Raw genomic sequence first — 26,154 nt, 5'->3', positions numbered from 1 at the left:
ATGAGGAGCTGGTCCTATCAGTCGAGGAGCTGCTCCTATCAGTTGAGGAGCTGCTCCTATCAGTCGAGGAGATGCTCCTATCAGTTGAATAGTTGCTCCTATCAGATGAGGAGCTGCTCCTATCAGTTGAGGAGCTGCTCCTATCAGTTGAGGAGCTGCTCCTATCAGTTGAGGGGCTGCTTCTCATGTTGAGGAGCTGCTCCTATCAGTTGAGGAGTTGCTCCTATCAGTTGAGGAGGTGTTCCTATCAGTTGAGGAGCTGCTCCTATCAGTTGAATAGTTGCTCCTATCAGATGAGGAGCTGCTCCTATCAGTTGAATATGTGCTCCTATCAGTTGAGGAGCTGCTCCTATCAGTTGAATAGTTGCTCCTATCAGATGAGGAGCTGCTCCTATCAGATGAGGAGCTGCTCCTATCAGTTGAGGAGGTTGCTCCTATCAGTTGAGGAGCTGCTCCTATCAGTTGAGGAGTTGCTCCTATCATTGAGGAGCTGCTCCTATCAGTTGAGGAGCTGCTCCTATCAGGTTGAATAGTTGCCGCCTATCAGATGACGAGGTGCTCCTATCAGTTGAGGAGTTGCTCCTATCAGTCGAGGATCTGCTCCTATCAGTCGAAGAGCTGCTCCTATCAGCGAAGAGCTACTCCTATCAGTCGAGGAGCTGCTCCTATCAGTCGAGGAGTTGCTCCTATCAGTTGAATAGCTGCTCCTATCAGTCGAGGAGTTGCTCCTATCAGTCGAGGAGCTGCTCCTATCAGTCGAGGAGTTGCTCCTATCAGTCGAGGAGGTGCTCCTTTCAGTCGAGGAGTTGCTCCTATCAGTCGAGGAGCTGCTCCTATCAGTCGAGGAGTTGCTCCTATCAGTTGAGGAGCTGCTCCTATCAGTTGAATAGTTGCTCCTATCAGATGAGGAGCTGCTCCTATCAGTTGAATAGTTGCTCCTATCAGTTAAGGAGGTGTTCAGTTGAATATGTGCTCCTATCAGTTGAGGAGTTGCTCCTATCAGTTGAGGAGCTGCTCCTATCAGTTGAGGAGCTGCTCCTATCAGTCGAGGAGCTGCTCCTATCAGTCGAGGAGCTGCTCCTATCAGTTGAATAGTTGCTCCTATCAGTTGAGGAGCTGCTCCTATCAGTTGAATAGTTGCTCCTATCAGTCGAAGAGCTGCTCCTATCAGTTGAATATGTGCTCCTATCAGTTGAGGAGCTGCTCCTATCAGTTGAATAGTTGCTCCTATCAGATGAGGAGGTGCTCCTATCAGTTGAATAGTTGCTCCTATCAGATGAGGAGCTGCTCCTATCAGTTGAATAGTTGCTCCTATCAGTTGAGGAGCTGCTCCTATCAGTTGAATAGTTGCTCCTATCAGATGAGGAGCTGCTCCTATCAGTTGAGGAGCTGCTCCTCTCAGTTGAGGAGCTGCTCCTATCAGTTGAGGAGCTGCTCCTCTCAGTTGAATAGTTGCTCCTATCAGTCGAGGAGCTGCTCCTATCAGTTGAGGAGCTGCTCCTCTCAGTTGAGGAGCTGCTCCTATCAGTCGAGGAGCTGCTCCTATCAGTTGAATAGTTGCTCCTATCAGATGAGGAGCTGCTCCTATCAGTTGAGGAGCTGCTCCTATCAGTTGAGGAGCTGCTCCTATCAGTTGAGGAGCTGCTCCTATCAGTTGAATAGTTGCTCCTATCAGATGAGGAGTTGCTCCTATCAGTTGAATAGTTGCTCCTATCAGATGAGGAGCTGCTCCTATCAGTTGAATAGTTGCTCCTATCAGTTGAGGAGCTGCTCCTATCAGTTGAATAGTTGCTCCTATCAGATGAGGAGCTGCTCCTATCAGTTGAGGAGCTGCTCCTATCAGTTGAGGAGCTGCTCCTATCAGTTGAGGAGCTGCTCCTCTCAGTTGAATAGTTGCTCCTATCAGTCGAGGAGCTGCTCCTATCAGTTGAGGAGCTGCTCCTCTCAGTTGAGGAGCTGCTCCTATCAGTTGAGGAGCTGCTCCTATCAGTCGAAGACCTGCTCCTATCAGTCGAGGAGAAGCTCCTATCAGTTGAATAGTTGCTCCTATCAGATGAGGAGCTGCTCCTATCAGTCGAGGAGCTGCTCCTATCAGTTGAGGAGCTGCTCCTATCAGTTGAGGAGCTGCTCCTATCAGTTGAGGAGCTGCTCCTATCAGTTGAGGAGTTGCTCCTATCAGTTGAGGAGCTGCTCCTATCAGTTGAGGAGCTGCTCCTATCAGATGAATAGTTGCTCCTATCAGATGAGGAGCTGCTCCTATCAGTTGAATATGTGCTCCTATCAGTTGAGGAGCTGCTCCTATCAGTTGAATAGTTGCTCCTATCAGATGAGGAGCTGCTCCTATCAGATGAGGAGCTGCTCCTATCAGTTGAGGAGTTGCTCCTATCAGTTGAGGAGCTGCTCCTATCAGTTGAGGAGTTGCTCCTATCAGTTGAGGAGCTGCTCCTATCAGTTGAGGAGCTGCTCCTATCAGTTGAATAGTTGCTCCTATCAGATGAGGAGCTGCTCCTATCAGTTGAATAGTTGCTCCTATCAGTTGAGGAGGTGCTCCTATCAGTTGAGGAGTTGCTCCTATCAGTCGAGGAGCTGCTCCTATCAGTCGAAGAGCTGCTCCTATCAGTCGAAGAGCTGCTCCTATCAGTCGAGGAGCTGCTCCTATCAGTCGAGGAGCTGCTCCTATCAGTCGAAGAGCTGCTCCTATCAGTCGAAGAGCTGCTCCTATCAGTCGAGGAGCTGCTCCTATCAGTCGAGGAGTTGCTCCTATCAGTGGAGGAGGTGCTCCTTTCATTTGAGGAGTTGCTCCTATCAGTCGAGGAGCTGCTCCTATCAGTCGAGGAGTTGCTCCTATCAGTTGAGGAGCTGCTCCTATCAGTTGAATAGTTGCTCCTATCAGATGAGGAGCTGCTCCTATCAGTTGAATAGTTGCTCCTATCAGTTGAGGAGGTGTTCAGTTGAATATGTGCTCCTATCAGTTGAGGAGTTGCTCCTATCAGTTGAGGAGCTGCTCCTATCAGTTGAGGAGCTGCTCCTATCAGTTGAGGAGCTGCTCCTATCAGTTGAATAGTTGCTCCTATCAGATGAGGAGCTGCTCCTATCAGTCGAGGAGCTGCTCCTATCAGTCGAGGAGCTGCTCCTATCAGTTGAATAGTTGCTCCTATCAGTTGAGGAGCTGCTCCTATCAGTTGAATAGTTGCTCCTATCAGTCGAAGAGCTGCTCCTATCAGTTGAATATGTGCTCCTATCAGTTGAGGAGCTGCTCCTATCAGTTGAATAGTTGCTCCTATCAGATGAGGAGCTGCTCCTATCAGTTGAATAGTTGCTCCTATCAGTTGAGGAGCTGCTCCTATCAGTTGAGGAGCTGCTCCTATCAGTTGAGGAGTTGCTCCTATCAGTTGAGGAGCTGCTCCTATCAGTTGAGGAGCTGCTCCTATCAGATGAGGAGGTGCTCCTATCAGTTGAGGAGGTGCTCCTATCAGTTGAGGAGCTGCTCCTATCAGTTGAGGAGCTGCTCCTATCAGTTGAGGAGCTGCTCCTATCAGTTGAGGAGCTGCTCCTATCAGATGAGGAGTTGCTCCTATCAGTTGAGGAGCTGCTCCTATCAGTTGAGGAGCTGCTCCTATCAGTTGAGGAGGTGCTCCTATCAGTTGAGGAGTTGCTCCTATCAGTCGAGGAGCTGCTCCTATCAGTCGAAGAGCTGCTCCTATCAGTCGAAGAGCTGCTCCTATCAGTCGAAGAGCTGCTCCTATCAGTCGAGGAGCTGCTCCTATCAGTCGAGGAGCTGCTCCTATCAGTCGAGGAGGTGCTCCTATCAGTTGAGGAGTTGCTCCTATCAGTCGAGGAGCTGCTCCTATCAGTCGAAGAGCTGCTCCTATCAGTCGAAGAGCTGCTCCTATCAGTCGAAGAGCTGCTCCTATCAGTCGAGGAGCTGCTCCTATCAGTCGAGGAGCTGCTCCTATCAGTTGAGGAGGTGCTCCTATCAGTTGAGGAGTTGCTCCTATCAGTCGAGGAGCTGCTCCTATCAGTCGAAGAGCTGCTCCTATCAGTCGAAGAGCTGCTCCTATCAGTCGAAGAGCTGCTCCTATCAGTCGAGGAGCTGCTCCTATCAGTCGAGGAGCTGCTCCTATCAGTTGAGGAGCTGCTCCTATCAGTGGAGGAGGTGCTCCTTTCATTTGAGGAGTTGCTCCTATCAGTCGAAGAGCTGCTCCTATCAGTCGAGGAGCTGCTCCTATCAGTCGAGGAGTTGCTCCTATCAGTGGAGGAGGTGCTCCTTTCATTTGAGGAGTTGCTCCTATCAGTCGAGGAGCTGCTCCTATCAGTCGAGGAGTTGCTCCTATCAGTTGAGGAGCTGCTCCTATCAGTTGAATAGTTGCTCCTATCAGATGAGGAGCTGCTCCTATCAGTTGAATAGTTGCTCCTATCAGTTAAGGAGGTGTTCAGTTGAATATGTGCTCCTATCAGTTGAGGAGTTGCTCCTATCAGTTGAGGAGCTGCTCCTATCAGTTGAGGAGCTGCTCCTATCAGTTGAATAGTTGCTCCAATCAGTTAAGGAGGTGTTCAGTTGAATATGTGCTCCTATCAGATGAGGAGCTGCTCCTATCAGTCGAGGAGCTGCTCCTATCAGTCGAGGAGCTGCTCCTATCAGTCGAGGAGCTGCTCCTATCAGTCGAGGAGCTGCTCCTATCAGTCGAGGAGCTGCTCCTATCAGTTGAATAGCTGCTCCAATCAGATGAGGAGCTGCTCCTATCAGTTGAATAGTTGCTCCTATCAGTTGAATAGTTGCTCCTATCAGATGAGGAGGTGCTCCTATCAGTTGAATAGTTGCTCCTATCAGTCGAGGAGCTGCTCCTATCAGTTGAATAGCTGCTCCAATCAGATGAGGAGCTGCTCCTATCAGTTGAATAGTTGCTCCTATCAGTTGAATAGTTGCTCCTATCAGATGAGGAGGTGCTCCTATCAGTTGAATAGTTGCTCCTATCAGTCGAAGAGCTGCTCCTATCAGTCGAGGAGGTGCTCCTATCAGTTGAATAGTTGCTCATATCAGTCGAGGAGCTGCTCCTATCAGTTGAATAGTTGCTCCTATCAGATGAAGAGCTGCTCCTATCAGTTGAATAGTTGCTCCTATCAGTTGAGGAGCTGCTCCTATCAGTTGAGGAGCTGCTCCTATCAGTTGAATATGTGCTCCTATCAGTTGAGGAGCTGCTCCTATCAGTTGAGGAGCTGCTCCTATCAGTTGAGGAGCTGCTCCTATCTGTTGAGGAGGTGCTCCTATCTGTTGAGGAGGTGCTCCTATCAGTTGCATTGAGGAGGTTTGGACTCCGCATGCATCACTTATAACGAGAGTCAATGGGCAAAGATTTTTGCACCCCAAGCAGGAAACACTCATCAGTAACTTTATCCATCGTAAAACGATTTATATCGATATTTTATGGTAGATTATACATTTAACTGATACCAACTATATAGCACGTACCTTGTTCATTAACATTTTTGTTAAAATAAAAGTATTTTTATTGACTATCTTGAATGTGGAAAGAGGTGGGGCAGCGCCCCTAGCGCCCCTATGGGCCGGCCGCCACAGGTCACAGAGTATCTTTGCGTTGACAAATTTAATGAGAAACAAGTGTTACGTTGTCATCTCAGATTAAAGCAGCAACAATCACATTTACTGAGAACACAGGAGAAAACACGGGCCTCACATTTGAGCCTTCCTCAATAAATCCATGTAATAAAATGTTATTCTACTACACAGTATTTATAGGGAAGTCCAAAAATCTTAATATCTTTGCTTTGAGTCTGAACCGATCACAACAGCATAAAAAACATATTAAGTGACAGAAAAATCTAAAATGAAAATCATTTAATAAAAATTATATTATGGATGTCTTATATATATAGTGTGTCGGTGAGCGATGGCGTTTTATTATACCACAGTATTTATAGTGAGGTACACATTTCTGTCCGTCATGAGCCCCCGAGCCTGTTTTCCAGGCCTCAGGCTCGAAAATGACATTACCAGAACAAATGACCATAACTTCACTTTTAAAAGGGTTAAATTAATCATCTTTTTTCTCAAATTAATGATAAACCTGTGAGTTGGATGTAGAAAAGTCAGAATCAATATAGATTTTTTTGATTTTAAAGTAAATTCAGATTGAACATAGTAAAAAAATGTATATTATAGTGTCCGTCCAAAAATAAATAATTGCTTATAGTGAAAACAACCCTTGAATGATGGGATAGTAGACTAACAACTTTAGGAATCCAAACTATAACATATAGTAAGTACCCTGTATCAAGATTGATGCAAAACAAGTGACATGTGACCTTTTTAGAGAGATTTAGAAAAAGAAACCCACTTCTGAGGTAATTTGACCTTTCTCTGGAACCCCTTGGTCGATTTTGATGATTGACATCTCTTTTTAACCGTTAGAACCAATAGAATCGAGGGGAAGTTCCTAAAATCCATCAAAACATTACTCATTGGTGAATGAGTGATGCGCAGCCAGAATGCCCAAAAAAGGAAGCTATCATTAGCAGCTAATATGAAAATTCAGTTTTTGACATACAAATGGAATGATGGATTGTCAGTAATTTTTTCAAAGTGACACAGACACATTGGATTAACCTGTTAAACAAGACAAGGGACGTGTCTCTATTCTTGTTTTGCTCGATCTCAGTGCTGCATTTGATACTATCGACCATGATATCTTATTGCAAAGACTAGAGCACTTAGTTGGCATACAGGGAACTGCTTTAGACTGGTTTAGGTCCTATCTATCTGAACGCTCTCAGTTTGTACGTGTCAATGATGAATCTTCCACGCAAACCAAAGTTAGCCATGGAGTGCCACAGGGCTCAGTGCTCGGACCTATTTTGTTCACATTATATATGCTTCCGTTAGGCAATATTATAAGGAATCATTCTGTAAACTTTCATTGTTATGCGGATGATACTCAACTATATTTATCAATCAAGCCTGATGAAATTAATCATCTAAATAAAATTCAAGACTGCCTTAAGGACTTAAAAACGTGGATGACCTTAAACTTTTTGATGTTAAACACGACCAAAACTGAAGTTATTGTACTTGGCCCGAAGAATCTACGAAACAAATTATCTAAAGATATACTAACTATGGATGGCATTAATTTGGCCTCCAGTGAGACTGTAAGGAATCTTGGTGTTATATTTGATCAGGATTTATCCTTTAACGCCCACATAAAATCAATTTCAAGGACCGCCTACTTCCATCTACGTAACATTGCAAAAATCAGGCATATCTTGCCTCAAAACGATGCAGAGAAACTAGTCCATGCATTTGTTACTTCAAGGCTGGATTATTGTAACTCTTTATTATCAGGGTGTACCAAGAAGTCAGTCAAGTCGCTTCAGCTGATTCAAAATGCTGCGGCTCATGTACTAACCAGAGTTAGGAAAAGGGACCACATTACTCCTGTTCTGGCTGCCTTACACTGGCTCCCTATAGAACACAGGATAGAATTTAAAATTCTTCTTCTCGCCTACAAAGCCCTTAATGGGCAGGCGCCATCTTACCTTAAAGAACTCATTATACCCTACTGTCCTACTAGGGCATTGCGTTCCAAGAATGCAGGGTTGTTGGTTGTTCCTAGAGTCTCTAAAAGTACAATGGGAGCCAGAGCCTTTTCTTATCAAGCTCCACATTTGTGGAATCAGCTTCCAGTTTGTGTTCGGGCGGCAGACACCCTATCCGTTTTTAAGAGTGCGCTTAAGACCTTCCTTTTTGATAAAGCTTATAGTTAGGGCTGATTAGATCCAGCCCCTAGTTTTGCTGATATAGGCTTAGTTTGTCGGGGGACATCTTACTTCTTCCTTCTCTCTGTCTATACCTGTGTACTCTCATGTTCCGATTAACCCAGCTTCCCCAAATGTCTTTCTTTTTGGTGTCTATATACGCCGGGATCCGGAGTCATGGATGATCCTGTGGTCCTGTGTCCTGGATCGCGAGCCCTGGATCTTGAGTCGTGGCTGTGGTCCTGGATCATAGGTCCTGGATGGATATCCTCGTGGATTCATCTTCCTATTATACACACATGCATTTCCAAACATTTGGACTACCTATGTTGCAAATGTATTATCTTTTCAATTTACACACGGCATCTATTGCACGTCTGTCCGTCCTGGGAGAGGGATCCCTCCTCTGTTGCTCTCCCTGAGGTTTCTCCCATTTTTCCCTTTAAACTGTGGGTTTTCTCCGGAAGTTTTTCCTTGTACGATGTGAGGGTCTAAGGACAGAGGGTGTCGTATTGTCATACTGATATTTTGTACAAACTGTAAAGTCCACTGAGACAAATGTAACATTTGTGATATTGGGCTATATAAATAAACATTGATTGATTGATTGATTGATTAAACCCTGAGCCTGTTTTTCAGGTTTCAGGCTCGAAAATTCCATTAACACAACACATGACCATATCTTCACATCTAAAAGGGGTAAATTAATAATCTTTTTTCTCAAAGCAAGGTTACATATGTGAGTTGGATGTAGAAGTGTCAGAATAAATATAGATGTTTTTATTTTAAAGTAAATTCAGATGGAACTTCTAATCTCCGCCTAAAAAAAACCATTACTTATAGTGAAGACCTCCCTTGAATGATGGGTTAGTAGACCAAATGCTTTAGGAATCCAAACTATAACATATAATAAGTACCCTGTATCAAGATTGATGCAAAACAAGTGAAGTATGACCTTTTTAGAGAGGTTTAGAAAAATAAAGTCCAGGCGGACTCACCGGTAATTTGGGAACCATCAGTTCGATTTGACCTTTCTCACTGTAAAAATCATTGTATTACTTTGAATTATCACAATAGGTATTCATTCCATCCAAATACAACTGTTGTAAAAAAAATTAAAATAAAAAAAAACAGCCGTCCGCTCCGTGCTCTCTGTGTTCTGCAATTCCGGCTTCCTTACGTAAGTAAACACTGCGTAGAGTCTGCTGCGTAAATATGCTGACGCTGGCTCTCATACTTTATACTTTACGCAGGACCATATCTCTGGAACCAATTGGTCGATTCGGATGATTGACACCTTTTTTTAACCATTAGATCCAATAGAATCGATGGGCAGTTCCCAAATCCACGTAAACATTACCATTGCGGAGTGATAGTGATGCAAACGAAGCATATCTGAAGGTTGAAGACCTGGACTGCTAAACTTTATACCCAGTATATTGCCATAAATATGATGATGGATTATCAGTAAAAAAATTCAACGTGACACGGAGACATTGAATTAACCTTGAGCAGCGTTTTTATTCCGTTGAACACAACTTTTAATCACAAATCAACAAAAGGTAAGACGTAATTATTGTTATGGTTTTGAAAACGGATGTCGTTTTCTTTCTCTTTTCTGGTTGATGGCTCCACGAATTCTGGTCATACAGTGATGACATTACATGTGTGGAATCTGTGGAATCTCAGCTTGCTAGACGACATCTTGTTTGTGCAGTTATGATAAGTAATAAAGGCATTTCTACCGTGAGTTCTGTGCAAAAGTTCATTAGCATTAGTTAGCATTTTTTCGCTCAGGGCTAATTCAGAGGCTTGGTATTACTCTTGTGTTTCTTTTAGCTAAAAATGGTTAATATTGTCAGTTAGCTGAGTTTCTTCCCATTAATTGGGTATGGAACATTAATAGTTTCATAAATGTTAAGAAGCCCTGAGACACAGTCTCGAAAAAAAACGCTCACGAGCGCCGATTGGAGGGGCCGTCGTGCTTAAGAGGTTAACCTATGGATTAACCTTCAGCAGCGTTTTTATCGTTTTAATGCCATTGAACACAACTTTTGATCAGAATAACAGCAAAAGGTAAGACGTTTCTCCCGTGTTTTCTCCATAAAGCTGCGTGGTGTGATGTCTGTATTTGCTTCCCATGTCGCGAGTTCTGATCGCTCAGTGATGATACTAATGGCGCATTTCCACTACACGGCCTCGCTCGGTACGGCTAGGCCTCGTTATGCACTTTATGGTGCATTTCCATTACAGTTTAGGAACTGGGGTAGTATCTATAGTAACGCAGTGTAGGCGGAGCCGTGACGTCATCTTCAATGAGAGCCCCAGAAAAAAAACACAGCCGTTAGCTGTTAGCACTCAGAGCTCACAGCTCCTCATATCTTTTCAGAAACTAGACAAAAGTTAAACAAGTACAAACCACAGACTGCCTGTGTCATGGCGAATACAGTCGCTGGTTTATTTATGTCTGTATAGGCCGTTGTTGTGAGTGTGGACGGTCGGAGCATATACAACGTTAGCTTAGCCAAGCTCCATTTAGAAAACACGCATTTTAAAAAGGTTTTTCGTCTGCCGTCTGTCTGCAGACTCAAAGCATTAATTCATGGTTTTTACTAACCGGTATCAGTATGTTGTTACTTCGGCATCATTTTGAAACGTGTATTACAATTAAATCACGGTCAAATATGTTCATCTTGTTGTAGTTGTAGCCCCCTTGCCAGCGATTCTCTCTCGAGTTTAGCATACTCAGCCCGATTCAGCCTGGTTGTTCCTGGCCCTAGAACCACGATTTTATGGGGCCAGAAAAACTGTGAATTAGGACCCGCTAGCCGGTACTAGGCCAAGTGGAAACGCAACCAAAAACGGGCCCCGCACGGCTCGGCACGCTTAAAGCGAGCTCCGCGCTGCAGTTAAAACGCGCCATAATACCCCTAGAATCTGTGGAATCTCAGCTTGCTAGCAAAGCTTGTTTGTGCAGATTTGATAAGTAATAAAGTATTTATACCTAGAGTTCTGTGCCAAGTGCGTTAGAATTGTTTCGGTCAGGGCTCATTTAGACGTTTCTTGTGAGACTTGTGTTTTGTTTTGGTAAAAATGGTTCATATCGTCAGTTAGCTGAGTTTCTTCCCGTTAAGTAGGTATCACACATTAATAGTTTATTAAATGTTAAGAAGCCCCGAGACAGTTGTGTTGAAAAAAAGTTAGCTATAGTAAAGTTAGCTATATCAGGAAATGCATCGCACTTCTGCAAATTTGAGTAATATATAATAATACACAGAATTAACACAAAGAATATACTTTATACAGAAATGGTCATAAGAAAAAGACCTGAGAGGAACTCAAGCAATCAGTAGTTTTCAATCACGACACCTATCAGAGTGCAAGCAAGAGAAATCAGCTAGCTAGCTCCGTGGAGAATTATTAAAGGTCTGCAGCGTGAACGTGTTGGTGGACTTTGAGGTTACTACGCCGAGAAAATGTTTTCCCACATTGATCACAGCTGTGAGGTTTTTCTCCTGTATGGATTATCATGTGATCCTTTAAACTTCCTCTCAGTGCAAAAGATGTATTACAAACTGAGCAGCTGAATGGTTTCTCTCCTGTATGGATTCTCATGTGTTCCTTTAAACTTCCACTCTGTGTAAAATATTTCTTACAGACCGAGCAACTGAATGGTTTCTGTCCTGTGTGGATTATCATGTGATCCTTTAAACTTCCTCTCAGTGCAAAAGATGTATTACAAACTGAGCAGCTGAATGGTTTCTGTCCTGTGTGGATTATCATGTGTTTCTTTAAACTAACTCTATGTCTAAATGAATTGTTACAGACTGAGCAGCTGAATGGTTTCTCACCTGAATGGATTCTCATGTGGTCCTTTAAACTTTCTCTCACTGTAAAAGATTTCTTACAGATTAAGCAGCCGAATGGTTTTTCTCCTGTGTGGATTATCATGTGTTTCTTTAAACGGCGATACTCTGGAAAGGATTTCTTACAGACTGAGCAGCTGAATGGTTTCTCTCCTGCACTACATCTCGAATCACTGACAGGGTCTTGTTCATTTCTCTGAGAGTTTGAACCTGGTTCTCTGGTCTTCTTCTCAGAAGAGTCTCCAGGGTTGTCCTCAGTCTCTGGTTGTAAATGTCTCTCTGGATCTGAGTTCCTGGCTGGTTCTGGTCCTCCACAGTCCTCTCCATCAGCTGTTTCCAGGTGTTCAGTTTGTCTTTGATGAAGCTGAGAGGACTGAGGTTTCTCTTCCTCATCTTCACTCTTCACAGTGACAGGAGTGAATATGGACTTGATGATATCAGCCTCCTCCAGCTCCTGAAGCTGCTCTCCCTCCTGACTGATCCAGAGTTCCTCCTGTTCCTCTTTAATGTGTGGGGGGGGCTCTGGGTCCTCCTGGTCCAGACTGGAGCTCCACTCCTGCTGCTCAGGGGGAACCTCTTCTTTAACCACCACCAGCTGCTGGACGTCTGCAGGAAACAGGAAACACACACAAAGACGTTACAAAGAATAGCTGTTGTGTTCATTACGTCACCGCTCAAAGCCCCGTTTTGAACCCCTTATTTGTATATTCCTAATTAATATCATAAATACCTATGGCTAATATATTTTTACATTTATGCACCAACAATTATCGCAGAGAAAGATAAGTATAATTGGAATGGTTTGGTATCCCTAAAGTCACATGTGGATACAGCTTGGGACCCGGACTGCCTTTTGTGTTTTTAAGGCAGCTCTAAATAGAGATATGAATGATTTAGAAGAGTAACTAGAGCTGTCAGTCAAATGAAGTGCAGTCATGGCCTTACCCACCATTACACTCAACGAGGTCCGGCCCTCTGTATTTTTTCTGAGGTGTATGTAATAAAATAAAACACTGAAATGAACAGGGCTCTATTAGACTAAGTCGTTCCTTACTTACACTGCAGAGCTTCAAGTTGGTTTCACTTGAGTGAATAAACTAGCAACATAGCTAAAGTTAATTACATTCGTCAAATGTTTTGACATTAACAATTTAATTAAACATTGTCAACGTAAACGTTTTCACTCTTGCATGTCAAGATAAAAAAAAGATAACAAGGTTTTACTGATTCTCATGCTTAACTTAAAATACATAACAACTTCAAATATCATTTATGCTGCTGCCCTCCAGAGGGAGTTTTATAGGTTTTTGCATGAATTGCTCATTCAATGTGATCTGGGGCCTCATTTATAAAAGGGATATACACTCAAAAAATGGCATACGCCAGTTTCCACGCAATGTTTGCGATTTATAAAATACGAACTTAACCGGAAAATGTGCGGTCCTCCACGCAAACTCTAACCCATGCGTACGCACAAAGCACAACAACGGGAGAGACGAGAAACTGCGACACCGTTGGCAGAAGGAAGAGTGGAGAGAAATATGTGGAAATAATTCCATAAATAAAATGTTACCTCTCATTTATCATATATGAAGAATTCATTTTCAAACATTGATTAAAGCCAATCTTAAAATTATTAAACAAACGCCTGTTTGCGACTCCTCAGTGCACACACAAACATAACTTGGATAAATAAATAAATACGGATATGTTATTTAAAACCACCTCGAATATGTTGTGTTAATGTTATGAAATGTTTTCTAATAAATTATGCGGTAAGCAGGACAGAAATACGTCTAAACTGACGCCGTGTTGCATTTCTATAGGTTGTAGCAGTGACGTGCGGTGAGGTTCATGGCTGGTGAGGCACTGACTCTTTCAGATTCAGATTTACAAATATTATATTTTGACCTTAATTGAAATATTCTGTTATTTTCAAAAGCTTTTTTAGTCTGATGTTTCGATTCAATTTAAACAGACCGTTCAACAAAAGGATACCCAACATCTAAATATTGGATTGTTCTTTCTTAGTAAGATCCCATGTTCATTACAATTGTGGTCTCACCTTGACTTGAAGATGAAGTCCATGCTATCCTTCTGGACAACAATTTCCATTACTTTTTTGTAAAAGTCCTCCTTATCTTCCCTGTAATTTCAAAAGTCTAGCTTGTTGTTTGCGTCTGCATAGAATAACAGTAGCAACAAGAACCTGTGGGCTCACGTGCGCCCCCTTCAGTGCGGCAGAGGTTATGGCTGCCTCCCCTGGTGCTTTTTTCATTGCCGTTGTATGATGAGACCAGCGAGCCTAAATATCATATATACGTGAAATAAGTTATTTAGAGACTATGGATGGCGGACACATGTAATAAAGGGATCTACAAACATTACATTGGTGACCTACAGTGATAACCGAGAGAAGATATAAACAAACAAATAGCGTGCGCGTTCCATTTTCACTCTACAACGAGAAGCTCATGGGGCTTTCCCGAACCTGTGTTGAGAGCTGAGATTAAGACACTTGTACACTTACATTTAGTGCTACAAACAATAGTTTTTACAATGACAAATTATGTGGATGATAAAGCCATTGATTGTCTTTACACTTATACAGCTTGAAGTCAAAGGGCAATACTACTCTTAAATTGTACTTTTTCGTGAGATGGTGCAGGCATGCGCTTAGGGCCCGCTTTCCAGCCAGTTTCTGTGGGGTGACGCATTCTGAGGTGAGGCAGATCTCATCTGTGCCTCACCTCACCCCACAGTAACTGGCTTGAGCGCGCTCACAAAATAAGTGCCCGCGTTAAATTAGTGCCCGCGCTCCAGCCAGTTACTGTGGGCTTACGAGAGGCAGAGCTCGTCCCTGCCTCACTTCTCATCGCTACCCGTAGTTGTAGCGGAGCTCGGCAAATTAGCTGATTTTGACTATAAAAAGCGATTGGAATCAAACAGAAATCACATTTACAACACAGATCAGTGGAGACATTTTATTATTATTACTATTTAGTTTTTCTTTAGTTGTTTTTCCGTTACATTGGAGTATGGCAGGTGAGGCTCTGCCTCCCCTGACTGCACGTCGCTGGGTTGTAGATACGAGCATGGTTTTATATACTATCACGTTTAATCTTGTTTTATGCCACTTGATAAGTCGCTCGTAAAACACAGGAGGTATGGAAACTAAGAACACCATATGTGGTAAATTGTACAGCTAATATAACACAACACATTAGTTGTATTTCCTTTAACTGGTGGATTATGGATATATAGTTGCTGATCGACAGCTGGAACACAAACCACCAAATACAAACACTCTGGAGGGATTCCCCGATCATTTCTTACAGTCTCTCATCAAGGGGGGTCTCCTGTCCCCGGTACAAACACTGCCTGAGGAATGTTATCTGTATTTTTTTTTTATTAACCTTTTTCGGACCACTTATTTTCATGACGATCCGACCTCCATGCTGCTACTCTGGTTCAAACTGCATCCACCAAACAATATGATTTATCTCGACCTCCCCAAAATAACCAACATCTGACACGGTGTGAGATGTCTTTTTTAGCTGTTCTGTCGTCATTTCCTGCTATCTTCTTCATGCAGTCAGTCAAAATGAATGAATCAATGGGCGTTTCTTTGACTATTTATAGGCAAATATGGGCGTTACGTGAGGCCCGCAAAAGCTGCGCCACATTTCGAGTCGATTGTGATTTATAAAGGGAAACAGGCGTAGGAAGTGCCGTACGCACTTCCCTCGCCGGTACGCAATGTTTGGTGAATCGGAAAATGTCTGTACCTATTTTTTTGCTTTGTACTACGTAAGCAACCTTCCCACGTCAATCCTACGCAAGGCGTTATAAATGAGGCCCCTGATCTTCATGTAAGTCACAATTATAGACAAACACAATCCGTTTCATTTGTAGAACACACATGTATTCGTGTCCATTTTGATTAAATCACTAAAAGTATGTGACGTCCTAGAATTTAACAAAAACTAATTGAGTCAGGAGTTAAAACACTTAGTTTTAATCAGTGAAACACGATAAGAAGTGCTGTTCCAGCGTTAACTTGTAAAAATCCTTCAAACATTATTATTTGCTATTAACAAGTTTTAACTTTTTTTTAACGCAAAAAAAAGATATCGGAAGACCTACGAGGAAGAATGTTTGATTTCACCAAAAGTTAGGGATGCACCGTTAGGAGTACGAGTACATGAGGACAGTATCGGCCTGATACCCGTTAATGGGATCGGTATCGTTGCATCCCAAATAAAACACAGAGGGTTACAAATAAATATCAAAGAGTTGAGATATTGATGAAGATGCAGGTTATGTATAATGGGTTACAGAAGTGGTTCTCAAACTTTTTCTGTCAGGCCCCCCCTTTTGGAGAAAAAAAAAAGTCGGGCCCCCCGCAACACAAATAGTCACGTAATGGGCCAAGTTAAAGGTGAGGTAGGTAATTTTGGAGAAACCAGCTCGAGTGCGCTAGAATTTGAAAATACACAGCCGGAACAAATCTGCCACTTCCTCACAGAGCCCCTCCTCCAACACACACGAACGCGCACATGACCAATGAGGGCACGAGATAAGTTAGTAGACAGATGGAAAGCTGACAGGCAGGTAGGCCATCCAGTTACTTTAGCCGGCTCAGATGATTGGTCGTGCTTTTTACAACGCCACGGCTTCCACAGATGATGTTTTTTATGGATTTTTTGTCAAAGCACTTCAGATATTCATTGCTATCGGGATGTTAAGAGCATTCCATGGAATATAACAAAAAGTGTATCTCGAGCCGGTTTCTCAAACGTACCTACCCCACCTTTAACATTTATTAAAATACATCAATATGAACGTGAGCATTCCTTTAAAAAAAATAAAAAAAACTTTGCGAGAACAGTGATAATAAAACAATGTTCCATAAGTCTGTGTGCTCAACAAATAAATACATAATACAATTGTGCAATCCCTTTGCTAGAACCATAAGTTATAATACTTTGCAATCCGTGCCAAAAAATGAAAAGAAAGAAAATGCTGATATTTGGCGAAAAAGTGTGTCTTATCACATTTCTTCAAAACGGGGTTGTTCTACTGCAACACTCCCCACGCAAATACACAGTACACCCGCGACTGTTACAATGAAGGCTCGATAATCAGCTCACGGTATATAGGTGTAAGCAGGGGTAAAGTGCTATTTTTATAGGTGGTGTGTGGACCTCACATAGGGGGGTCCGGGGGTAAGCTCCCCCGGGAAGATTTATTTTTAAATATTGAAGTTAAAAGCATCAATCTGGTGCACTTTGAGAGCACCATGAAGAGATCTATGGATACCTCTCTCAACACCCATTTGAAACAGACCTGGAAACAGATTTACTTTTTATTTATGGATATTTTACAAATCACCCTTTTAAACTTTATTCTTTTTTTACTGTCATATAGTATTTCATACCTGTTCATTTATTCTCTTATTTTTTATAACTATAATGATCATATAAATGTGTGACTCGGAAATAATTGTTTACATTAATGGTGACCATACCGTTTGAGACCCACTGAGATAACTTAGACTAAAGTTAGGACTCTCCTCCACCTTGTTGTTGAAAAAGCTCCTTATATCCGTTAGCGTAGCTCGCTAGCACCAGAAGCTAACAACAACGATCTCCGGTACCGGTTTGCTCTCTCTCGCGCGCACGCACACAAAATGGCTCGTTCTAAACACAGACAGAGCCAATGAAATGAAACAGAGACCCAGACATACTTGTAGTGTAGTATATTATTTTCGAATAAATAAAATATCAAATTATGAATGTATGAATTTTTTTTTTTTGTCATAACAATTTTCCCTCCCGGTCAAGGCATAATTTTAAAGGATTAGAACTGTCAGTCTTCTGTAACTTTCAAGTCAATCGGAGGGGGGGAGGGGCGTCTCCTCTCCTCTGTGATGAGCTGCTGCTGAAGGAGGGGCGGGGCAGGCTGCAGGACTTCTGCCCCGTGTAGCGGATGTCTGCAGGATCAGTAAATGAAATCCAACATTCTGGGGAGGATGTTGTTTATATTTGTGACTTTGTTCTGCGGCTGCTCCTGTTAACTTCCAGAAACTACGCTCAACTTCCCGCTCGCTCTACACATGCACGCGCCACACACTTCCCCCCCCCCCCAATAATTAAAAATTACATTTTTAATATAAATAGCGCTGACTTGCTTGTAGAACCACGCTACACAAAGCAGATAGCAACACCAATAACAACTGAAGCATAGACATTCAAAAAAAGGACAGCTACTGTATCGACATTTTAAAAGTGTATTTAAAGAAAAAGCCCTAACAAAACAGCAGGGCTTTTAACTAAAGAAAAAAAGACAGCAGCAGCTGACATCAAATCTTTGCTGAGCCTAAAGATAATCATAATAAATGAATAGTGAAAATAAATATATTGCAATGCTCAAAACAGCAGCATCCAACCGTCTCTAATCCTTGGATGTTACATGTCACTGCATGCATGCACTGAGCACCCGTAGCACGGAGATCATCATATCATTCTGCCAAAAAAGAAAAACGGCTCGTTCGTGGGCGCGAGCCGGCTCCCGTCGTTCACTTAAAAGAGCCGGCTCGTTCGCGACCGACACATCACTAATCACAAGGATACTGGTAGGGATCGGGCTATTGAGGGTGTTGCGCAGTGTGTGTGTCGTGGACATGCGTGTGCGTGCATGAAAATGTATTGTAAGTGCATATATTCTTGCCTGGTTCGGTTATTGGTGGGTTAATGTTCACAATGCAAAGCTTACTCTGCAATAGAAGGCAGTTAGCAATATTCGCTAACTTTGCTATGATGATCACGGGACAGCATGAGGTGCGGCCGAACCAGGCGACGCTCCCTCAATGTGCATAATGTACAACGTAACGCCCAGTTGATGCAGGGCCAATGTATGGAGTGTTCTTTATATTATAGTCGTTATATATATTTCATTGTGTGCCTTCCTGTATATTGTTCATGTGTGATTACTTATAATAGTTAATTACTTAATTGTAATAACCTGTCATTTCAATCGTCATTCTGTTGCGGCCTTTGGCCAATAGAGGGCAGCATACGCCAGCTAATTGTGCCATTTCTTTATCTACCTGATTTACTGTCTAACAATGTCACTGGTCATTATCCCTCTATAATACCTGTTTATCTATTATGTATCTTTATATTACAGATACCACACCCAATTACTATTGCATGTTCAATTCACTACCCTGGAGAGTCAATAAAGTTATTAAAGTTAGAATAGCCTGTGGACAGCCGTTCTTCCTCGCAGACAGTCGCCGCTGTAACTACCCGATCTGCATCCCTGCCCGATCTGCATTGCGCATGTGCGAGATGGTCCGCTATATTGGACAACTCCGTACGGCAACCCAAATAGGACACTTGACACAGTGGCGTTTGGCAAAGCACAAATTGAATGGATTTAACTTCTGTTAGACATGTTACATTTTTGCATACATTCACAGTAAATATTTATTCAGTATGATAGCTGTCTGACAGAAGTTAAATTCATTTCTCACTTATTCTGACAATGTACTTAACCCCAAATAAAATAACCCAATAAAAAGAGTTGTTAAATAATAGTGAAGTCACGTTGTAATAACAATAACTCATCTCTCGGTTTTTTTAGTTTTGCCAAACGCCACTGTGTCAAGTGTCCTAGTTGGGTTTCCGTACGAGAGTTGTCCAATATGGCGGACCATCTCACACATGCGCAATGCAGATCGGGCAGGGATGCAGATCAGGTAGTGACAGCCATCACCTTCGTACAGAGGACAATCTAGCTGCAGCACGACCCGTATATTTTCACAAGCCGTGTTGTCAACACTACTATTACAGTATATACAGTAAAACATCGGCAAAATTAGTACTCTATACATTGGCATCGGCTGACATTTTGTTAATTGATACATCCCTACTAACGATAACAAAATGGAGGTGGGACTTGGCTTGTCCACTGCTCCTAATACTACGATGGGATAAATGCAGAAACCTGGGCAGCCGATTTGACCTGGGGGCTTAGACTTTGAATCGAAGGATCACCGGTCCCGATCAGACCAAATACAGAGCGTGGAGGGGTACCTGGAGTGGTACCAGTACACCTCCTGGGCCACAGCGGAGGTGCCCTCGAGCAAGGCACTGAACCCTCAGCTCTGGGGGCTGGCAAACTGGCTGCCCATTCACTCTCCTATCCTGCATGGGGTTCAGTTTCGGCATGTGTTCATGTGTGGGTACAAATAAAAGTTATTTCCCTGTTGGGGATAAATAAAAGTATATATTGTACCTTCAACAAACTTGGTACAGTGAAGGTAAAGAGTAATGAAAAGAATAAAGACTATAACAAAAAAAGTAGAGAAACAGGAGAACTGCTTAAACAGTCAGCCACTCACGGTGGCGTCAACACGTTGTAAAGGACAGGCTAAGGGACGGGACATCGCTAAGTGGTCGGCCAATCACAACAGAGCCGGCCAGCTAACCAATCAGAGCAGAATGGGCTCTGGTTTCAGATAGAGGGTGAAAAGTGGCAGTATGAGAAAAATAAAGATATTTTTTAACATTAAAGCATGGAGACATGTCGCAGTGAAGACAACATACTAATACCAACCTGAAAATGAACAGAATATGTCATCTGTGTCGTTGTCCTCAGTCTCTGGTTGTAAATGTCTCTCTGGATCTGAGTTCCTGGCTGGTTCTGGTCCTCCACAGTCCTCTCCATCAGCTTCTGTTTCCATGTGTTCAGCTGAGCTGCTGGCTGGAGGCTCTGCCTCTCTGTTCTCCTCAGTTTGAGTTTGATGAAGCTGTGAGGACTGACGACCAACACACTTATGGGTTTTGACCAGATTACCCCGGATAAATCTTTTATCACAAAAACTACAATGGAATGGTTTCTCTCCTGTGTGGATTCTCATGTGTCTCTTTAAATCTCCTCTATGTTTTAAAGACTTCTCACAGACTGAGCAGCTGAATGGTTTCTCTCCTGTGTGGATTATCATGTGTCTCTTTAAACCTCCTTTCTGTGTAAAAGAATTGTTACAAACTGAGCAGCTGAATGGTTTCTCACCTGTGTGGATTTTCATGTGTGTCTGTAAACTTGATTTCTGAGTAAAATAATTGTTACAAACTGAGCAGCTGAATGCTTTCCTTCCTGTGTGGGTGCTCATGGGTCTATTCAGATGTAACTTGCTGCAATTTTCTTTCCCGCACTGAGAGCATCTAAAGCGTTTCTTTCTAGCACTATGTCTTGAATCACTGACAGGCTCTTGTTTATTTGAAGCTGACACAGGTTCTCTGGGCTCCTTCAAATCTCCACTGTCTTCAGTGTCAGGTTCAGAAGAGTCTCCTGGGTTGTCCTCAGTCTCTGGTTGTAAATGTCTCTCTGGATCTGAGTTCCTGGCTGGTTCTGGTCCTCCACAGTCCTCTCCATCAGCTTCTGTTTCCAGGTGTTCAGTTTGTCTTTGATGAAGCTGAGAGGACTGAGGTTTCTCTTCTTCATCTTCACTCTTCACAGGGTCAGGAGTGAATGTGGACTTGGTGATATCAGCCTCCTCCAGCCCTTGAAGCTGCTCTCCCTCCTGACCGATCCAGAGTTCCTCCTGTTCCTCTTTAATGTGTGGGGGGGGCTCTGGGTCCTCCTGGTCCAGACTGGAGCTCCACTCCTGCTGCTCAGGGGGAACCTCTTCTTTAACCACCAGCTGCTGCTGGACGTCTGCAGGAAACAGGAAACACATATTCAGAGAAACTGTAGAATATTAGAATTTAAATTCTAACCACGAGTTACACTTCATTAACTTTGAAGCCCATTCCTTATTTTAAATGCTTGCCTATTGATTTGCTAAGTCCGGCCCACTTTGTATGTCTGTTGGCTCAATAGTCAGTCAATTACACTTTTTTTCCAGATGCTCTGGAGAGTTTCAGGACAACAGGTGAGTTAGTACTGTAGCTGATCTAAAACATAGTAACAGTGCTTAGTTTGGACAGGGAGAGTGTGGAGGCGAAGTTTCTACTTTTCTGTTTGCAGATATAAGTTGCTACATGTAGGTTTGAGTCATTCATGCTAATGTTAGTTAGCAGGGTTAGCTCTGTATTTACTGGCTGTATGAGATGTTGGTCTGTTTTTAGTGATTATTTTAGACAGTCGGAGGGGCCTCCTATTAAGGCACTGCTAGCTGTACCCTTCATTTAACACGTAGAAAATAGGCAGGAGTAGTACGAGACAAGATCTCAAAATCCTGAAATTCTTCTGGAAATCCTGAAACTTTTCTAAAATGTCAGAGTGCTGACTTTTTTCAGAAAATATCAAAACTCTGACTTTTTTCTCAAATTGAAAAGTCAAATTAGTGACTGTAGTTAGACCAACGGTACCCGGTCACCTAATACCATTACCGGCCTGTGGGAAACACTTAATCATAGCTCATGACAGAGATGGAGTACTTGAGTGCCGATTTTCGGGACTCGTGACTCGACCTCGCTCACTGATTGACACAACTCTGACTCATGAATTCTCGCGCACGATGACTTGGTCTCAGACTCGGACTCGTGAATTTTCCCCCCACGATGACTCGGACTCGACTTGTACATTGACGCTCCGACTTGGACTCGAGCAAGTTTTCTCTGGAGTCTGATGCCCTCTATCCTGGCGTGTGTACCTGCGAGGCGAGTTCACGTACTGGGCCCCGCTATTCCAGTCCAGAGACACACCCTGCATCGTGCTGTATGCTTTCACACATTCTGCATTGGGAAAGAGCAGCGCAAAATGCTCGTTATGTGGAAAGAATATTGAAGAGAAGGCTCCGTAACACATTACTCTAAGGATCCAGTTCAGACATGGCTGTCTTGAACACGATCAGAGTAACGTGATCTAATCAATAAATAAAGATTTAGCCGATAACACGAAAGCAAATGGCTACTTAAAGGTCTCATGTCATGGCCATTTCTACTAATCATAATTCCATTGTTGAGGTCAACTAGAATATATTTATATTGTGCAATTTTCCGAACTCACATTGGTTTCTCATACAGCATCTCTGTGTAGTATGTGTATTCACTATCTGTCCTAAACGGCTTGTTGGAGCTCCTGGCCCCCCCCCTATGAGCCCTGGTGGCCGTCTGCGAGACAGCGAGACACAGCCCGAAACCAGCCCGAACACACACACCCCCGCAGTCTGGCTGGGAGTTTGTGTGTGTGCTCACACACCGACTCACAGCCTCGCCGCGTCCTGCCGTCTCAGGGAGGAGAAATCGGCGGAGCTGCAGCTGAGAAAAGATTGAGTGTGTGTGTGTGTGAGGAAGTCCGCGGATTGGACTTAACGTAACGGCTCCACGGATTGGTCCATTTGGGTATGGGCACGTCACTGTACCCCAGGAAGAAAACAATGGAAATAGAGCAATCTCCAACGAGGCGTTCTGGGGCAGCATAGACAGGTATTTTCTGTGTTAGAGTTTTACTCTTTTAACATGCAGAATGACGTCATTTTGCATACAATTATTATAGTGAATGTTTAAATTCTATCAATAAAGATTAAGCCCCAGAAAGCACATGGCTACTTAGTAGCGTCCCCGGCTGAATGATGGTCAGACTCTCCAACTGATGGTATCTGTTTATTGCACACCCTTGCTTTTATACAATCATTACCAACGTAATAACTTGTGCCCTTATCAGACGGGTGCTAAAATCAGAATGCAACTATTTAGTATGTGTTAATTTATTCGTCGATTTCTGAGGTCTCAAGGTTGGCAAGTATGGTCCCAGCGCATCGCAGTTTCTCCGCTGCGAGACGCACCCGTCCCCCCACCCACCCCCGGTCCCTTTGTAACTGGGAAACTGATAGAATTGGATCATAAGATTGTGGTGTTTTTGCAACTTCGGCATAGGGGATTGGTATGTTTATTGAACTTCGGCTTTCAACTGATTTACCTTCGAAACACCGCTCACTGCTGCTGTTTGCCTCTGTCTGCGTCTGCGTTCTTCGCACCTGCCTGTAATCTGAGAAGGTCCCGCCTCTCTGGCTGGCTGCAGCCCGGAAAATCTTTAAAGCACAGAACTCACGGTAGAAATACTTTATTACTTGTCGGATCTGCACGTAGCTTTACTGAGCCAAAACGGCAAATATGTCTTACCTTTGCTGTTTTTCTGATCAAAAGTTGTGTTCAATGGCATTAAAACAACAAAAACGCTGCTGAAGGTTAATCCATAGGTTAATCCAATGTCTCTGTGTCCCTTTAAAATGATTACTGATAATCCATCGTAACATTTATGGCAATAAGCCTAGTTTTCCGTTTTCAGAGCGTAACATAGCTTTCGGTTTGGGCAAACTGCGTGCGCATCACTCTCACTCCTCAGTGGTAACGAGTAGGTGTATTTTAGGAACTTCCCCTCGATTCTATTGGCTCTATTCTGACTTTTCTACATCCAACTCACAGGTTTATCATTGCTTTGAGAAAAAAGATTATTCATTTAACCCTTTTAGAAGTGAAGTTAAAGTCATTTGTTCTGGGAATGTCTAAAAGTCTAAGGCTGGAGCCACACGAGGACAATAACTCAAACGGACCAAAATCAATATAAAAAAAGTATTCCGTCCACACGCAATAGGCACCAGAAACGTGTCCGTTCACACGAGACCGCTCGAAAGCGCTGGAGACGCTGTAGTACAAATGCCGGGCCTGTAAATGGCGCTGTACTCCTGCCACAAAAGCAGCGAAGAAGACTTCCCACTATGGGTGTAACAGTATACGTATCCGTACCGAAAATATTCGTTATGGGCCCTTCGGTTCGATACACGTGTAACGAATAGAACGTTAAACGTAACAAATTGAGAACGTGAACAACTTCTTGGAAGTAATCTCAGGTGCTGCGTCGCAGCATTCAGTGTAATTTGCTCACATTGGGTTCAACACGTCATAGAGCGACCAAGTCATTTAATTGGACGAGAGGCACACTATGAGAGCTGGTCAGAGGGATGCGTTCAGATTTAGTCAGTCATTTGAGGAACTGTCGAAATGGTGAACGCAGATCAAGTTGAGCTGAAAATCCTCCAGCATCATTGAAGTCTCCGGTTTGGGAACATTTTGGTTTCACAGTTACGAACAAGGATGACGGACAAAGACAGGTGGACCGAACCAAAGCTGTTTGTCGGCATTGTTCAACTAACATTGGTTACGCGGCTGGCAATACATCAAACTTGCACACTCTTGAAAAGGCATCACCCGAACGTGAATATCACCGGTACCAAAAGAAAAATGACTGAAGTGCAAACCCAACTCCCGCTAGCATTTAAGCCTCCACCACTCGCAGAAAGTTCAGACCGAGCCAAAGCTATTACAAGTTAATTTTTCTTTAAAAAAAACATGAAAATACAATGACAAGCAAGTCATAATGTCAAACTGGCTGCTTAGGTGCTAGTACATTACAGTTCAAATACAGATTATTTCAGTTCATCGAAATGCTGCACCTTAATGTCTATTTATTTTGTATATATTTGAGTGAATATTCAGTTTAATAATAATTAAAAACCCAAAACTAATAATGTTATGTTTTGTGCGTAGCCTACTAGTACAGTAAAGTTGAAATACAGATTATTTCAGTTCATCGAAATGCTGCACCTTAAAAGGTGGGGTAGGTAATTTTGATCAGGGCGGACGTAAGCTAACAGAGAATGTACAATTTTTTGACGATTTACATGTCGCAAATGACTCCAAACTACTCGCAAATAGTTTTCCCGATATTCACGAAACGCTGTATACACATTGCTATTATGATGGCACACATATTTCAGATGGCTTTTTATTAGCCCCGCCCCCCAAAAAAAGGGCAATTTTGAAAGATGGCCGTTTTTCATGCATTTTGAGCACATTTTTGCACACTGCTCTTAGGGAAATTATCGGAAAGATTCCACTCCAGGACCAGTTCAGCCCATATCCGCAGCCATGCTAAATTGGGAATAACAAAGTTGCTAGCTCAATCGAGGTGGACGTAAGTTAACAAAGAATATACAATTTTTGACGATTTACATGTCGCAAATTACTCCAAACTACTCGCATATGGTTGTTCCAATATGCATGAAACGTTGTATACACATTGCTCTTATGATTGCGGACATCTTTCAAATTGCCTTCCATTTACCACACAGAAAATCGGCCATTTAGAAAAATGTGCAGTTTTCATGCATTTTCTGCACATTTTTGCTAAGGCCTCCTAGGCAAATGGCCGGGAAAATTCCATTCCAGGACAAGTTCAGCCCATATCCAATGCGATGCTACATAGCGAAGGACTAGTCAGTTGCTCAAACGGGGAGCTCACAGGCTACAATGTACCAATTCCCAATATTTAGATGTCAGATAAGCTACTCTGCCTTCCACATCATCTGTCTCTCACACACACTGCTGGCAATGGTGTTGAGTGTTAGTCCAGTATCTCCCTCTGCTGGCGGCACATGCAATTACCGCAACACACACACACACACACACACACACACACACACACACACACACACACACAC

At 43.0% G+C, this 26,154-nt stretch overlaps 1 protein-coding gene across 1 annotated transcript; it reads right to left on the bottom strand.

Moving 5' to 3' along the window:
• Nucleotides 1-10,907: 10,907 nt before the first annotated feature.
• LOC117561830 (zinc finger protein 2 homolog) lies at nucleotides 10,908-21,363 on the bottom strand (the record flags this gene model as incomplete). The annotated part of the gene is made up of 2 exons (XM_034239434.1): nucleotides 10,908-12,245; nucleotides 20,265-21,363. Coding segments are annotated over 2 exons (2,151 nt in total), but the record flags the coding sequence as incomplete, so codon positions are not given.
• Nucleotides 21,364-26,154: the final 4,791 nt, after the last annotated feature.

Source organism: Gymnodraco acuticeps, unplaced genomic scaffold (genome assembly GCF_902827175.1).
Source record: "Gymnodraco acuticeps unplaced genomic scaffold, fGymAcu1.1, whole genome shotgun sequence".
In the NCBI taxonomy this organism is placed as follows: Eukaryota; Metazoa; Chordata; class Actinopteri; order Perciformes; family Bathydraconidae; genus Gymnodraco; species Gymnodraco acuticeps.
The sequence above is the reverse complement of the archived record's forward strand: the minus strand, read 5'-3'. Positions and strand labels throughout refer to the sequence as shown.